The sequence below is a fragment of the Diorhabda sublineata genome, chromosome 3 (genome assembly GCF_026230105.1).
Source record: "Diorhabda sublineata isolate icDioSubl1.1 chromosome 3, icDioSubl1.1, whole genome shotgun sequence".
Taxonomy (NCBI): Eukaryota; Metazoa; Arthropoda; class Insecta; order Coleoptera; family Chrysomelidae; genus Diorhabda; species Diorhabda sublineata.
In genome coordinates this window covers 21903031-21918883 of record NC_079476.1, presented here as the reverse complement: position 1 = coordinate 21918883, position 15853 = coordinate 21903031, and the positions used below count along the sequence as shown (strand labels likewise).

At 33.0% G+C, this 15853-nt stretch overlaps 1 protein-coding gene across 1 annotated transcript in view; it reads left to right on the top strand.

The window, feature by feature from the left end:
- Window positions 1–15853, top strand: part of LOC130441079 (protein nervous wreck) — a 29967-nt gene that overhangs the window by 6282 nt on the left and 7832 nt on the right. The window contains exons 6-13 of the mRNA XM_056774600.1: window positions 2769–2905; window positions 5986–6144; window positions 6232–6363; window positions 7772–8048; window positions 8963–9169; window positions 9228–9378; window positions 10291–10463; window positions 14431–14569. Of these exons, the coding sequence (XP_056630578.1) occupies window positions 2769–2905; window positions 5986–6144; window positions 6232–6363; window positions 7772–8048; window positions 8963–9169; window positions 9228–9378; window positions 10291–10463; window positions 14431–14569 (1375 nt within the window). The remainder of the gene's footprint in view (window positions 1–2768; window positions 2906–5985; window positions 6145–6231; window positions 6364–7771; window positions 8049–8962; window positions 9170–9227; window positions 9379–10290; window positions 10464–14430; window positions 14570–15853) is intronic.

Here is a 15853-nt window from a genome sequence, read left to right as displayed (position 1 = left end):
CTCATCTGGTCGATGTTATTTCCAAATTTTGATTAATTAAACTTCCTTAAAGCAGGACTGACTGCTGCAGCCTGTATTAGATAATAGGAAGAAAAAATAGTCCTATAATGTTTCCAGTTTTAGGGGTGGAAGAAGCGTCTACAGATTTTCAAAATTGTGAAAAAAACAGTGACATGGAAATACTCGAGCGCGTCATATTTTGATATTTTTCATGCTCCAACATGTCGAGGGATATACCTAAACTGGCATTTTTGCATGGAATGTAGCACTGAAGTGTGAAAATATACGTTTTCATACTTAACTACAATCATGAGGCCTCAAAGGCTGTAAATAGGCCACGAGAAAATGGCTTGAATGGTATTCATGGCCTTTAAGAAAAAATAACTAAATCATTTGAATGGAACGAAGCTCTTCGTTATATTATAATACGTCGAATCGTAGAATGTAGTTGAATTAAATATTTTTCTATTATTATGTCAATTTTTGTGATAAGTTTGTAGAAACAATATAATATTAATGGTATTTTTGGTCGTAACCATTTTTTTCGTATCACAACAAACTGAACCGTGGTACATATAACAAAAAAATTTGTCCAAAATGTAGAGCTTTCTTACTTGCCAAGTGTTCGTTCGAAGTCTCCTCAAAAATATGTTTTTTCTTCACAAAATGTCGAAAACTGCTTTCAAACACATTTCTGGTTTTGAGTTTGTGCAAAGGCGTTTAAGATCCAAACTATTCGAAGCGATTCATTCCTATTTTAATACGTTTTTGAAAAACTTCCTCAATCGCTTATGTATAAGCGTAACCATATGAATAATTCGTGATTTCTATTGACTAGTTTTGCCATGAATTATATAATCGCAATTATAGGTGAATTAGCCTGTAACAAATTACAGTGTTCAGCATTCTATTATTCTCTAATAGAAACTAGAAAAAGGTCGTGCATACTATAAATCAGACTTATAAGTTTCATGGATATTGTTCAATGTTTTTTCATGATCGGATATAATATTGAGTTAATAACCTTAAAATGAGGGGCTATTTTAATTTTAAATTAGTGTGATTGAATTATAGTGCATAGAGATAAATTGTTTCATATGTAGTAATAATTGTATATTGCATCGATATACGAATGTATTTAAATATAATTACATCGTTTGCCTCTGATATGAGAAAACAACTACTTTTGTAGTTAATGTTGCGATGAATATTAAATTACATCTCCTCCGAAGAACGTGACGTCTATCGACCTTCTTGTCAACCGGTTTCGATGTTATTGCACCTCAACATCGGAGTCTCTAGTCTAATTGATTACAGTTTATTCAGAATTTTAGCGCTTTCATTTATTTTTAAGTATTGAGCGATATCAGAACAAAGAATTTTTTCGAACACAGTCGTTTTAAACGTTGCCTCACAAGAATCCACAAGTGTTTATTATGTTCAGAGTGCAAATAAATGCAATCTATCGCCAACTAGTTGAGGTCGAGTGAATATTACATCATATAGGTCGAACACGAAGAGCCACAGACACAGGACGAGTGAGCAGGGCAACACAAAGGTAATATCGTCGCCTGAGGTTATTAAATCTAAGACATATATCAACAAGTGTAAGATCGACTCATTAGTTTGCAAAACACAGCAGGGTCCATAAAATGCGAGCAGTATATAGACACATAAAAAAGTTTGGATTTTTTCGTACCAACTTCAGTTGGTTTTCTTAGTAGAACCGAGTAAATCCACAATGGAGTTAATAATGACGTGAAATCAGGAATTAAACAAGATTGTCTCCATAGATCAATCTTGGTTATGTTTAGACATACATGATGGTCGAAATGAGATGAGACGCAAGTTATAATCCCCTATATTTGTTAACGATATGTACATTGCAATGTTGGAATTATGGCATGGGCTGCCATTCCTCATAACTTAACGTCTTCTGTAGGGATAATATGAATGCACATCAGTACATTCAAGAAATATTGGAACCTTATCCTTTCCTCGCCTCAGAACACTTTTGGACTACATACAGCCAAACAAATCTACAACTTCAACAACAACTTCCGTCAGGCTCAGATTCATCTACCTTTGTTTCCAAGATTCTCGAATTCATCAATTGAACATATTTGTGACATAACCGGGGTTAATAAATTTGCAGCACCCTAGTACAACTCTGTCGACTTTTCGAGATGAGATAGGATAGAGGTGGTACGGAATGAGATAACAGAGAATATGTTTAGAGATCGCAAACAATTAAGTGCTGCACCACAACTACACGTTGAGTGTGAAGCAGTTTCTAGTTTCCAGAAACATTCCAGTGTCACCATAGCTACTCTTTTTGCTGGATCTACCACCCTGATCTTTTTCAAAACTACCAACACTATAAAAGGAAAATATATTGATTCGATTGAGGACATCCGAACAACTTTGAGTTTTTTCGAAGGTTCCAGTCAAAGATTATTTAAATTTCTACAAAAGCTGGAAATACCTCGTATTAACTTACAATGAAATTCCAGTGAGCCAAATGTTGTGTTTATTAACCAGATATTTTAATTGCAAAATCATATTCATACTGAATAATGTGTTTCATATAATTTGTATGTACGAATACAAATTGTTTTACATAACTTTGGCAAAAAAGACGTGTGCCAATGATATATTTAGGTTTATTACAAAATATAATATAATGAATTGAATTTATTATGTACAGACATTACTTTTTCTTTTTGATGGGTTCCAAACAATATATGCAACTAATGTCAATTTTTCAGTGTGTGGATCAATTAGCGCTGGTACAAAAAGAATTACAATTGTGTGTACAGGATGTAGATAAAACGAAAAAATTATATTTCGATGAAGAACATGGAGCTCATGAAGTTAGAGATAAAGCTAGGGACATTGAAGAGAAGTAAGTAAAATATAATAAATTGCAAGAAAAATACCGAAAAGAAACAGATTTCATAATACATACTTCTATGCGAAATCACATACTTGTCTATGTCGCCAAGCCACCCCTGTTTAATAGCACAATAATGTTTTTTAAGAGGGTTCTTAAATTGAATGTTTTAGATTAAAGTTCATAATGAGGGTTGCTACTCAGGTTTTGAGATATGGCCACACTGATGTGAATAACTAAATTTTGACATTTTTAATGGTGAACGTACTTCAGAATCGGCTGTTGTACAAGATAACAATGATTCCGTGCGTAACCAATCGACAGTATGGGTCTTTTAAGACGAACTAAATCCAACAAAAGTTGTTAGCAGACGAAGCACTTCAGTACACCAGAATTTGTTTGCAAAAATGTTCGAGAAAATCAGGGGAACCAATCACAGAAAGCGAATCATTCTCCACCGCGACAATGCGAGTTCTTGCACATCAATTCGAAAAAAAAAACGTTATTAAAAAGTCAAAACATTGAATTGATGGGTCATCCACTATATAGTCCTTGTTTGACACCCCATGAATTCTTCCTATTCCCGCAGATCAAAAATTAATTGCGAGGTCAACATTTTCTTCACCTGAAGAAGCAATTGATGCGATAAAATCACATGTTTTGGAGGTACCTTAATCGGAATGGAAAAAATATCTACTTTCTGTATTACTAGTAATTCTGCCTTTTTCTCTTGCAACGTATTGAAATCTTAACGTTTACTGGAAAGTGGAAGATGAATTTTTAATTTAACAGTGATTTGTAAGTGAGCTTGTTCCATATTTGCGTCTACAATCATCGTTTTTGTTGATTGTAAAAAATTAAATAATTCTGATTATAAAAAATATACACCTATTGAGACATTAAGAATATATTTAAAAATCTCTATATTTGGAACCAAATTGATTCATTTGAAATTATTGAATGAAATCAGTGGAAAAACAATGGGGATTTTTATTTTAGTATTGCTTTTATTGCTAGTATGCTTTAGTATTGCTATAGATTTTTTTTATTTGATTTTTTGGATCTGTGATAAACATACTCCCTTCAGAATTGCTTATTTTTATTTCTATAAGAATATTGAAGGAGTGTACAGAATTTGATTGATTTTAATAATTCCAAGAAGAAAATTACCTATCACCTACCTATCAAAAAGTCTTAAAGGACTATAGGATTCGAGAACACTGAAACTGTTGCCGAAAGATGAAGAACTGCAGAGTAACAACCGTCGTTATCTGGAATTTGCGGCTCGGAGAAATACCTACGGAATTTTGGGCAGAAGATTTTTTTATTACTGTATCAATTCAAGATTCAGGCGTCTTTTAAGGACTTTTAAAGAAAGTACTACCTGCGCAACAAAGATAAACTAGAGGATTGGAACACCAACGATCTTTAAAATGAGTCTAGTTACGGATTGCTTTCAAAAAGTAGAAGAGAACGAATTTAGATAAATCCAGCGCCTTTACATTAACGATCTGTCTAAGAAATTCATCCCTTTGGTGAAGATAAAAATATAACTTGGGTAGGATTTTATTCTAATGAATCGGTGACTTAGATACTTTCACAATTTCAAACCGCTGTAGGCCCTCAGTTCATTTTGATTGATGATAACGCGAGACCATATCAAGCTGCAAAATATTCATGAAAAATAGAAATCAATGTTTTATTCATCTATAGTTTCTACCCAGGTCGCCAAATCTAAATTCCATTGACTGTGTTTCCGATCAGTTGTTGTTTATTATTTATTAAATTAAATTACTGGGTTTCATTACATATTGACACTTTATTTAATTTTCAGTGCTCTAAGATAAGAAAAAAAAATTTATGATTCGTTTTTGGCATTTAACAGTTGACACAGTTAGGAAACGCTATTAAATTTTTTGTTCGAGCTTTTAAAAGAGAATTTAATCAATATCCGTGGTATCAATAACCTTCAAGTTTGAATAGCTGTTTATTTACTAGAAAAATCAAATTATAGTTGTTTCAATGATTCTTGTCGTCTTCTAGAAAATTCAATCCAACAAAATTCGATTTACATGTTGTTAGTTAATCTACAATTTCTTTATTGGGTGTTATACTGTCTAATAAATTGTTGAGCTTGATGGAAATGTTCACAACCTGCTAGTTTCTTGAAAGTACCAACCTCCAGCTCAAATATAATTTGAGAATTCTGATGGGTGCAAATGGTTCATATAAATATTTGCACCTGTGCTGTCGAGACACTTTACACTGAATAAAAAACTAATTAGAATTTAAGTTTATTTCCTAAATGCCCATCATATAATATAAGTTCCGGTTATTTTCTCTGGTATTCATGAATCTTAGTTGTTATAAATTCATAAAGGTTGGGATTGTTTTCAGTTTGTTCCAATTAATGCAATCATTTTACTTTAACTGACGCCGCTTCTTCAAGAGTATTTGACAGCTGGGGACCTTTAAGTTTACCATTGTCAACTTTTTATAAATTCCTTCAGCGTTACTATCATGTCAGTTATAGAGTTACGGAAAACAAAATTTGACAAATTTACGTGAAGACATACGACACAAACGGTCTGGTATGTCGAATGAAAGTGCCATAATCATGCGAGACAATATAAGACCCATACTGATAGAGTTATTAGAGAAATTTTAGGTGAGATATCATCCATACAGCCAACATTGTACACCCAGTGACCATTTTCTGTTTCTAAGCTGAAAGAGTACTTAGTCAATACACATTTGTCAGCTCACATTGTTGTGCGAACTCTTTCGAATCCTGGCTCAATGGATTTGGTCCTGATTTCTTTGTTTTGCTTTTTTTGATAATCCCTTCTATTGAACTTCTATTTTTGCCATTTCAACAAGGGTTGAATCACAAAGTATTGAATATGTTAACATGGAATTTATTTTTTATTAATTTAATAATCGAAAATCAGAACAACGAAAAAATAAACATTAAATGAACTACCCTTTTGTACTTGTAATTCTGTTTACATGGGACTAAAAATCCATCAATACATACATTACCTCATTTCAACGTTTTTCTTTTGATCTTTCTTTATATATTGCATTTTCAGACTCAAAAAGAAAAAAGGTTCATTTTTCCAGTCAATCACCTCATTACAGAAGAATAGCGCTAAGGTATCTTCAAAACGGGATCAGCTGGAAGAAAAGTCAACAGGAGCAAGGAACGATTACCTTTTGTGCCTCGCTGCCGCAAACGCACACCAAAACAGGTTAATATAAATGAAATCAAATAACAGTAATTATTTTCATCACTATTTACATAAAATATGTATACTAATCGCATTTTTTCTTTATAGATATTTCGTAGTTGACCTTCAACTCTGCATGACAACAATGGAGAGCGGAGTTTACGATAAAGTTGCTGAATATTTGTCATTGATGGGTCGAACTGAACTATTAACATGTTCAGCTATGCAGAATTCGTTCAGGTATTTATAATCCAATATAAAGAATTGAGAAAATTCCAGTTAGAGCTCACTACATCAACATTGTCTGACTCGCGTTGTTTCAATAACCAAGTTATCGTCCTCAGAGACCGAAGGAAATGTGTTTAGTTTACCTTCGATAAAATTTTGTTATTTTTATGGCTATTTTTATGTGGTGTATAAAATTGTACATAATAAACATCAAATTTGTATCCTTTATCAATTTCGATTGAAAAAAAAATGTTAAATAGTTATTTTCCAAACAAGTGCGGAAAGTGATATTTTCCCGCACGCGACTGCAGTTGTCCCGAACGACGCGGAGCGGAGTTCGGGCAAGCGGTCAAGCGGAAAGACACTTTACGCATTAGTTAGGAACATTATTTTTTCTACGACCGTATATACAACGAACCATTTTTCAAAAACTATTTTATTCCAACAAACATAATAATATACAAAACTTTAACTAAAAACTACTAATTATTATAAATATTAATATTGAAAACACAATTTGTTGTATTCTATAGACTAGTAAGAATTGCCGGTCCAGTGGAGTTATTTGGTTTAATTTAGAAGAAGGTTGTACTTCGGTCACTTCCAAGACGTTTTGAATAACTTTGACGTTTAACAACAATTACACGCCTGGGTTGTCATAGCAACTGCTATCAAACCCGGGTGGTTTGATAGTTGTTTTGTGACACTCCTTTGAAGAATGTACAAGGTTATATGAAAAATATCTTTATTATTTTATATTTTCGAAAAATTAAAAATGCTACAAAAAGCTAGAAAAGGTTTAAATTTTATTTCATGGACTATTTCGTAAATATTTATTTACCTGTACATGTACAATATTTATAACCTCCGAAGTAAAAAGGCCAAAATTTGCATAATTCTACTTTCCCGCACTAGTGCGGGAAAGTGACACTTTCAAAACTAAAATGCGTGCGGGAAAGTGAGTTAAAACGCACGGTCGTAGAAAAATAGTTTTTTTACCTATTAGCAGAGTCGGTTCTTTTGAAAAAATCGTTTAATCAACAGAATTGCACAACATCGAGGGTTTATAAATTATTGAATATAGAAATAGAGCTAGAATGAAACAGGGTAAAGCATTTATTCAGAAAAAAATCTCAAAGTTGTGTAAGTAAAATAAAAATACGATGAAAAAAATTTGGGTAAATAAATAAACATCCAGGAGGATATTATAGAATCAATATTCTTCAATAAAGCTCAATATTTTGAATTCTTGCAATACATGCCCTGAATAGAGATATCTAGTTTATACAGGGAATATATAGAAACGACAACAATTAATTGATAGAATTATACTTTTCTGTAATACAATGTCTTGATTAGACATATTGTTAATATATCAATTTCATTGTTACTGGAAAAAAAAACATTTTTTCACTTTCAGTACTATCCGTGACCAAGCTAAGCAACTTACTCGCGACTACAATCTCCAATGCTGTTATCTGTATTATCCCGTATTAAAGCAGCATATACACTACGAATTCGATCCGTGTGACAATGATCCTGTGGATCAAATAACCGCCGATCACGATTCGTCAGCGGCGACTTTAAGTAAAGAAGCGCGTCGATGGGCCACTAAAATAGCCAGAGAAAATAATAACGTAAGAGAAAGCGTTAGAAAGCTGCAGTTATATCACGCCCTTAAAGAGTCGGGACAGAAGGTGAGAAAAATAGACAATATTCAATTTGTGTCTTTATTTAGTTATTATTATGTTTGTTTTTTTGTTCTTACAAGCTTTTGTCTACAAATTGTATCAATTTTTTGACAATAGAGAATTTCTCTCTCTCTCTCACACCAATGTCTAAAACGCATTTCAAAACGCTTCTCCCGATATGTCATTTCGTAACTCGCATATTGAGCAATCTAACGAATTGTCAAAATCAGATGATGCTCATTTAAAAACGCCTGTCGTGGGGTAAACAAATGCTTCTACTATAAATTTTTGTATGGTTTGTGAATTCACTACATGGAATTTAGACCTTATTATTTCCATTTCGATTGCGAAATATCTTCTTGAAGAGCTGCTATCTAAAGAAGGATTAATTTTTTTACCGGGAACGTGGTTTTATCGGTTTTTTTTCCGCTAAGCAGTGTTATGCTTAGTGTAGGTAAGCGTTATCTAAAATCCGAAAAGTAAGTTTATTGGAAACTTGTGGAAAATGAGCAGGATTCGTACTAAATCCATTTTTATTGAGGTTAACTTCACTTAACGCTTGAGTTTGCCCTTGTATTTATTTCGAAAATTGCTTGAAAACTTACTTGCAGACTGACTAAAAAACTGCAAAAATATTTAGTTTCACTGAAACAGATCAAAGAAGTATCTTTGAACTCCTGTTAACGCCAAAGCAAGAAATGCTAGCATACGAGAAAATCAATTGCTTACCCCACGGCCACCATTTCGACGTGGATCAACTGTTTTTTTTAAATTTCCTATTTCAATAAAAAAATTAAGACACTTCTATAAATATTACTAAAAAGATTTTCAAATATGCAGAACACGTTATCCGTACAAATATGATATTGGATAAATCTCTATCAAATGTTGTTTATCTTGGAATATTTCTTTTCTTTTAGGTAGATCCAAATGATCCGAACGGTCATGATTTGGAAACGAAAATAGAAGAAATGAAGCAAGCCATTAGACGAGCTGAAACTTCCAAAGCAAAAGCAGAGGCGAGAATCGAATGTTTACGAGCAGGTGGCGTCAACGTCGATGAATGGTTACAAGAAGCGGAAACTCTGAACGTACAAGATATTCAAAGATCTACTAGTTCGTTATCGGTAAGAAAAATAGCTCTTTTTAGATTTTTTGGTTTTAAATTCTATTATTTTGTTTAAGGACCATCCTAGTTCGGATTCTTTCTACGATAGCGATTTTGCTGAGGGCGAACCGACGTCAGGTCCGATAGAAACAAGAGTGGAAATGGAAAGTAAAGACGAAGAACGGAGGGAGAGCCAGTCGGATCATTACGAAGCCGCTGAAGTCGACGGTGAGTGGAGTAGGCAGGAAATATGCAAAAGAATATGCAATAGAAAAACGAACTCACGAAGATTTGTTAACAATATTAACGTCTAAAGACTTTTCACCTTCGATTCGTTCATAATATCTGCGATTACTTTCAGTAATTCCTTCATTTCCCTACAGCTATTTAAAACTAACTAACTGCGTTTACAAAAATCATTTATATACCTAAATAAGCTACGAAGCTCTAAAGCAAAAAGAAATAGACTTTCCTAGAAATTATTTAAAAGAAATACTGTAACCGCCCGCTATAATAAAAAGTTCTAAAAGGAAACATCAAAAGCCGCCGCCATTTATAAAAAATGTGAAAGACACCGCGCGAATTCGCCGAATTTTTAAAATTCCATAACAGCTGGACAGTGCCGGCGTAAGGAACTATTTTGCGAACTTGTTCGTAACAATATATTCGAGTCACTTCCTTGTCAATTATTGTTTTGTTCAAAGTCGTTTATTTTTTCTCAAAAAATTATAAGCTACCAAATAATATACAATAATTTCCGAAAACTAAATCAGAGATCAAAAAAAAATTACCATTGTAATAATTATAAACATTTTTGTTAATTTTGTTAATTTTTTAATTGTACAATGCGAATATTTTCAAATCAGAGCCACTAAAAGATTTGTTACATTGACCTAACCTTATTTTGTTGATACCTAGGAAAAATATAAATCGTGGATGAATTTATAAACGGGTCACACAACTCTCATGTTTACCGTTAGTAGTTTCTGGATAAAGATCAATTTGATCGACTGTAGGTATCAATAAAACCTATATTTTGAATTGATATTTCATTTTAGGCAATAAAAATAATTTTCAAAATTATGTAGTGTTTCTTTTGAGATGGTATCAACGACGTCTATAAGTCAATTTTCTTTGCAGTCATGCTAGAGCAGGAACGACAAAGAATAGAACAGTTGACTGCTGGATGGGATGACCCGATTCAGGTTGATTGGGGTACTGAGGAAAACGTCGAGGAGGGCGAAGGATTTGTCAGGCAGGAAAAAACTCCTTCAGTGCCGTTGCTCAAGTGTACCGCTTTGTATTCCTATACGGTATGTTTTTACTTTTTGATTTCAAGCAATGAGTTTAGTTATTTATTTAAATGAGAGTGGAAATATGAAGAATTTGTGTTATAATTTATTTAGAATTCACACTTACATCTTATAGCTTTTTCTATACTTATCTTTTTTAATTATTTTAAGGAAAGATACTCGAAAGTTCGAAATTTAATAAATTTATTTTATACATAATTAAGAAGGTCACTTTTTATAATTTGGAATGAATTCAATAATGCAGAGGGTTTAAATGACAACTAATTTTGGTTATTTTTATAGGTTATGTAAAATTGTACAAAACTACCAATTATTAGAAGTGGCAAAGTTATGAAAATATATTATCAATTGAATTTGATCAATTAATTTATCAAGCAAATAGTGAGTTTTAAGTTAAAACCATCAATAATTTACAAAAACATAAACCCGATAGAAATTCCTTTATAACATGAAAAACGAAATGAATATACTCATTTCTTAACCTCAAAATTTTTCGGTTTTATCATAAAAACTTTTGTTCTCATGTACCCGCATTAAAAGTCCGAAGGCTGAGATCTGGAGATCCAGATTGCCATTCAATAGGTCCTCTCTGCATATTAATCATATTGTCTGGAAATACAGCCTCGAATTATCGCGAAATAGCTAGATATCTCCAATCAGAACCTCGATTTGTAATTCTTGTAAGAATTCCAAATACGAGGTGTATCTAAAAAGTTCGGTTAATGAACCGACATCTCGAAGATGTGCTTCGCTTGACGATTCACAGTCTAATCGTGCGATAGAACGTTAAGTTTTATTACAAATTGAGAAAAACTGCTACGGAGACACATGAAATGTTGGTGAATGCGTACGGACGGATGCCGTCACCAGAAAATGTGTTTGCTTCAAACTTCAAACGGCGGAAAGGAAACAATTGAGGATGAGCTAATGTCGGGTCGACCGTTAACAAATAGAAAACCAGACATAACTGAACGTTAACAAAAACACGATTCGCACCATCGTCCACGAAGACGATCATGAAGCAAAAAGGATAAAGACCGTTGGATCTTTCAGGAACACGCGTTATCGTGATTCATCCGTTCCACGAACCATCTCCACAGGAGATAAGACCTAGTGCTACCAGTTAATCCTAACCTATGCTTTCAACATCTTTCATCAAGCCTTCATCGACCAAGGAAAAATTTCAGGTGTAAGAAGAGATGAAAGCAAGGTTCTACGGAGGATGATCAAACACGTCTTTGCCAAATTCCTGTGGGATTTTTTTAGCTTCGCAGTGGGAGCTCATGCATTATAATGGAAAAATAAACAACACCTTTTGATAGTAATCCTCGGCGCTTGTTCCGCGCGATGCTATTCCTTAATAATCTCGCAGTAAACAAGTACATTAAATGTTTCAATCAATCAGCAAAAAATAGTACACGATTTTGAGGTGTTAAGATTTACTTAGGATTAACTTTCGTTAGGGACGAATTGTACTTCCATTCCATTGATTGCCGTTTAGTTTCTGGGATGTCGTAGAATATCTAAAAAAGAAAATCATCACTGTCTTCAATATAGCGTGTCAAAAACTGAAGTGTCTTATCCATCCGTCGTTTTTTGTGTTGTTCAGAAAAAATTTTTAATAACCAACTAACAATATATTCGAAATTTCAGTGTTTCAGTAACAATTTCTTGATCGTGAGTTTGCGAAATTCTATAACAAAAGTACTTATTTTAAACTTACGGTTCCGTTAAGCGTCCTTCAATTGCGTGAGCCAGTTCATCAGTAAGCAACGACAAGCGTCCAAATCGTTCTTCATCGTTCACTTGATCACGTCATTAATTAAACTAGGTGACCAATCTAATCATTGAACCACTCATAGCATTTTGCCGCGGCATTTTCATTTGAGGCTGACATAATAAAGAAGCACTACTAAAAGCACGATGGAAGCAACGATCTGAAAATGACCTACATTGCTTCTGATCGAATCAGAGTAACTGCCGCACATGCTCTGAATTGCTGCTGATAGAAACAAAACCGGAACTTATTTTATGAATATACCTCGTATTCCTACAGTTATTAAAAGTTACAGGTGGTTTTTCTTTGCCATAAGCATTACTTTCTGTGTTAGTTGTACTTGAAGACACTTTGTATGAAACGGCGTTTCTTGTTAATAACTTCTACATTTGTTCTTACTCGTTTAACTTGTTATGTGGGTTGCTGTAGATGTAACCTTAGGCACTGCGATTGATGTTCATCCTACTAGTTTTTCAAAGGAGTTATGTCAGCGCCCCCGCCGACACAAATAGGTAGGTGCCGATATATCGACGAAATGAATTAATGACCCGTGTAAATCTCAGGATATTTACTACTTGCGTCAAAATACTGTATTACGATTTAACAGTGATATGACAATTGAATTATATTATTCCATCCAATTGTCAATATTATCGAGTTGAAATATATTTTAGATGAAAACAAAATACCAATGTTACAGATTTGATATCAATACAATAATAATTTGATAAACACTTTCTTAGTACAACAAATGAAAATCATACTGTTTTATTATATAATCAATAGTGGAATTTTTAACAAGATTGATAACCGTATTTAACACACTCTTTTGACGTTAACTAATTGCAGTTTTTGTTAATAAATCCTGTAAATTCAACCGAGCGAAAATTTCAAAAGGATAAAAGGGTTTTATTCGAATTTCTAACAACGAAATATTTAATGTGCTTTCTCTTGCAGCTTTTTACATATCTTCTATATTTTCACCCGATTTTTTCATCATTTGAATTCTTTTGTTGAGAAGAAGTGTATTCAAAACGTGATAATACATTACTGAGATTAGTTTATTCGAATATAATGTGATTTTCACACAGGAATAGAGAAAAGAAAAGATACAGAAGAAATGCGAGTTGTGGTAAACGATTTTTAGATTTGGTATTCGTAGAAAACGTTTACACAGTTTTTTAAATAGAAAAAGTTGCAACAAGATATGCATTTGTATAAATCCTGATACTGTAATGTAATTTCCTAATTTATTTAAACTGTTTTTCAACGGTAATCTATACACACTGTCTTTTACTGCCTAGAATTATTTGAACATTTACACTACACTTAACTAACAATAAAATAATAATAATAATAATAATATATAATATAATAATATATATAATAATAATAAAATAATAATTAACTTATCGCTTTTCTATTTCGTTTCGTTCACCCTGATTTTTAATTATAAACTAAACACTAGTTGCTAAAGAAACTAGTTTATATACTCAAAACGAATTTCGAAAAAATTCTAGGAAATAATCAAATAAACAATTCCTAGAAATTAGTTTGAAAAAAAGTAATCGTCGCTGTGATAAAAACCATATCAAAGACGCCACCGCATTCGGCGTATTTGCCAAAGTTTTTATTTCTTATAACCCGACAGGACCAACTTCACGGTCCCTGTCGTGGAAAAGTTCGTATTAATAAATTTTAAATGAATATGCACCTTAACCACACACGCAACTATGTTACTTCCCCTTGCTGACCCACCTCAAAAAGTTTTACTACCACCACTTCAAATCCAACTTGACATTAAACAAAGAAGGAAATTGTTGTAAATACTTGTATGAAATATTTTCGAAAATATCAGAGTGCTTTTACTTCCCCTTGCTGACCCACCTCAAAAAGTTTTACTACCACCACTTCAAATCCAACTTGACGTTAAACAAAGAAGGAAATTGTTGTAAATACTTGTATGAAATATTTTCGAAAATATCAGAGTGCTTTCAAAGTGGTAGGAAATGATAAAGATCCAAACTATGTTGAAATCGTTGATTCTGAAAAAGTTTTGTATTCTTGGCTGTAATTTGAAATGGAAATGAAAGCTCAGTCGAACTTAAATCTGCGACTTTTTGACTACACGACGAAGTATATGAAATTTGTCATAATTGTTCGGAATACTGACTCTGATATTTTTTGCAGGCTCAAAATCCAGACGAACTGACAATCGTTGAAAATGAGCAGCTGGAAGTTGTAGGTGAAGGAGATGGTGATGGTTGGTTGAGGGCAAGAAATTATAGAGGGGAAGAAGGTTATGTCCCGCAAAATTACTTAGATATAGGTGAGAATTGCTTTCGTGTAATAATTTGTTATTATATGTCTTCTATTAAAAAGTAGAACGCTAAAGATTGTTCGAACATTTCATTGAAAAGCTAGTAATATCGCACACCGGGATGAATAGTGTCATAACTCAAAAAACAAATTTTACAGGAGAAGCAAAAAATGAATTTCAGTTTTTCTTTCAAACAAATAAGATACCTTTTGCAACCAGAGGTCAATTATTTTTCCGATTTTTTATAAACCGTGTCTTAAAGATACATTCCTGAGTTTTTCATTGAATTCGGCTTTTGGAAAGGTTTAGAAAAATGGTTAGGTTAGGTTAGGTTAAGTTAGGTTAAGTTTTTGCAGTTGCGACACTTTAAGTCGGAATTTATTATGTTTTTTTAGTTATAACATAACCTGCTGTTTCATATTGAAAACAGAGACTGCACTGATCTTTCTTTGGCTTAAAAAAGGATATGTTGAACTCCCGATTAAATATATCACTATACATGTGATAATTGGCAGACGGCATTTTATCTAAAATACATTGGTTTTGGTAGTCTTTGTGCAAACCAGCAAGAGTTTTTCCTCCATCTATAAACTCTTTACTAGTTTGTGCTCGTAAGTAATGGCTTTCCACTTTTGGAATAGAATTTATGTGGTCTCTTACTTAATATTGTCATCAATTCTTCTATGATTTTTGTGTTTTCCTCTTTGATTATCTGTGATCACTCCAAAATCAGTTTTTTTTAATAGTTTGAATATTTCTATCGTTAATATCTAATGTATTTTTGAAAAAACTTTTGCACACTCTAATTTTCGTTTCATTTTTCAACTGAAAATAGAATGCAATATTTAGTCCTCTTTGGCTATCTTGAAACGTCGTATTACCATCAAGTTCTGTTTCATGTTAAAAAAAGTATAAAACCTGTCTATGTTGATTTGTCTTCAGACAGTGGTGTCTGTTTCGTGATAATACGTGCTCGTCGAGTAGACGCGCTTTCACAATAAATAACTGATACAAGTTGAAATATGTTTACCGAATTTCAACAACAATTTCTAAACTCGCCCCTACCAAATCTTTTAACAGAGTGGAAGACGTACCAAAAAATCGGGCTCTGTTGCCGACGCAACGAACTGTCTAGTTCGGTCTTTTTAAACATATATTCTAAGAGAGTTATGAAACGTCGGACGCCTGTTTCTATCTTAAACCGATCTGTTTCGACGTGCTGATATATGTGGCGTAGTATAGCGGTTGTCTATACTATAGCTATAGCTTTAAACAATTCATGGTGTTTTATGC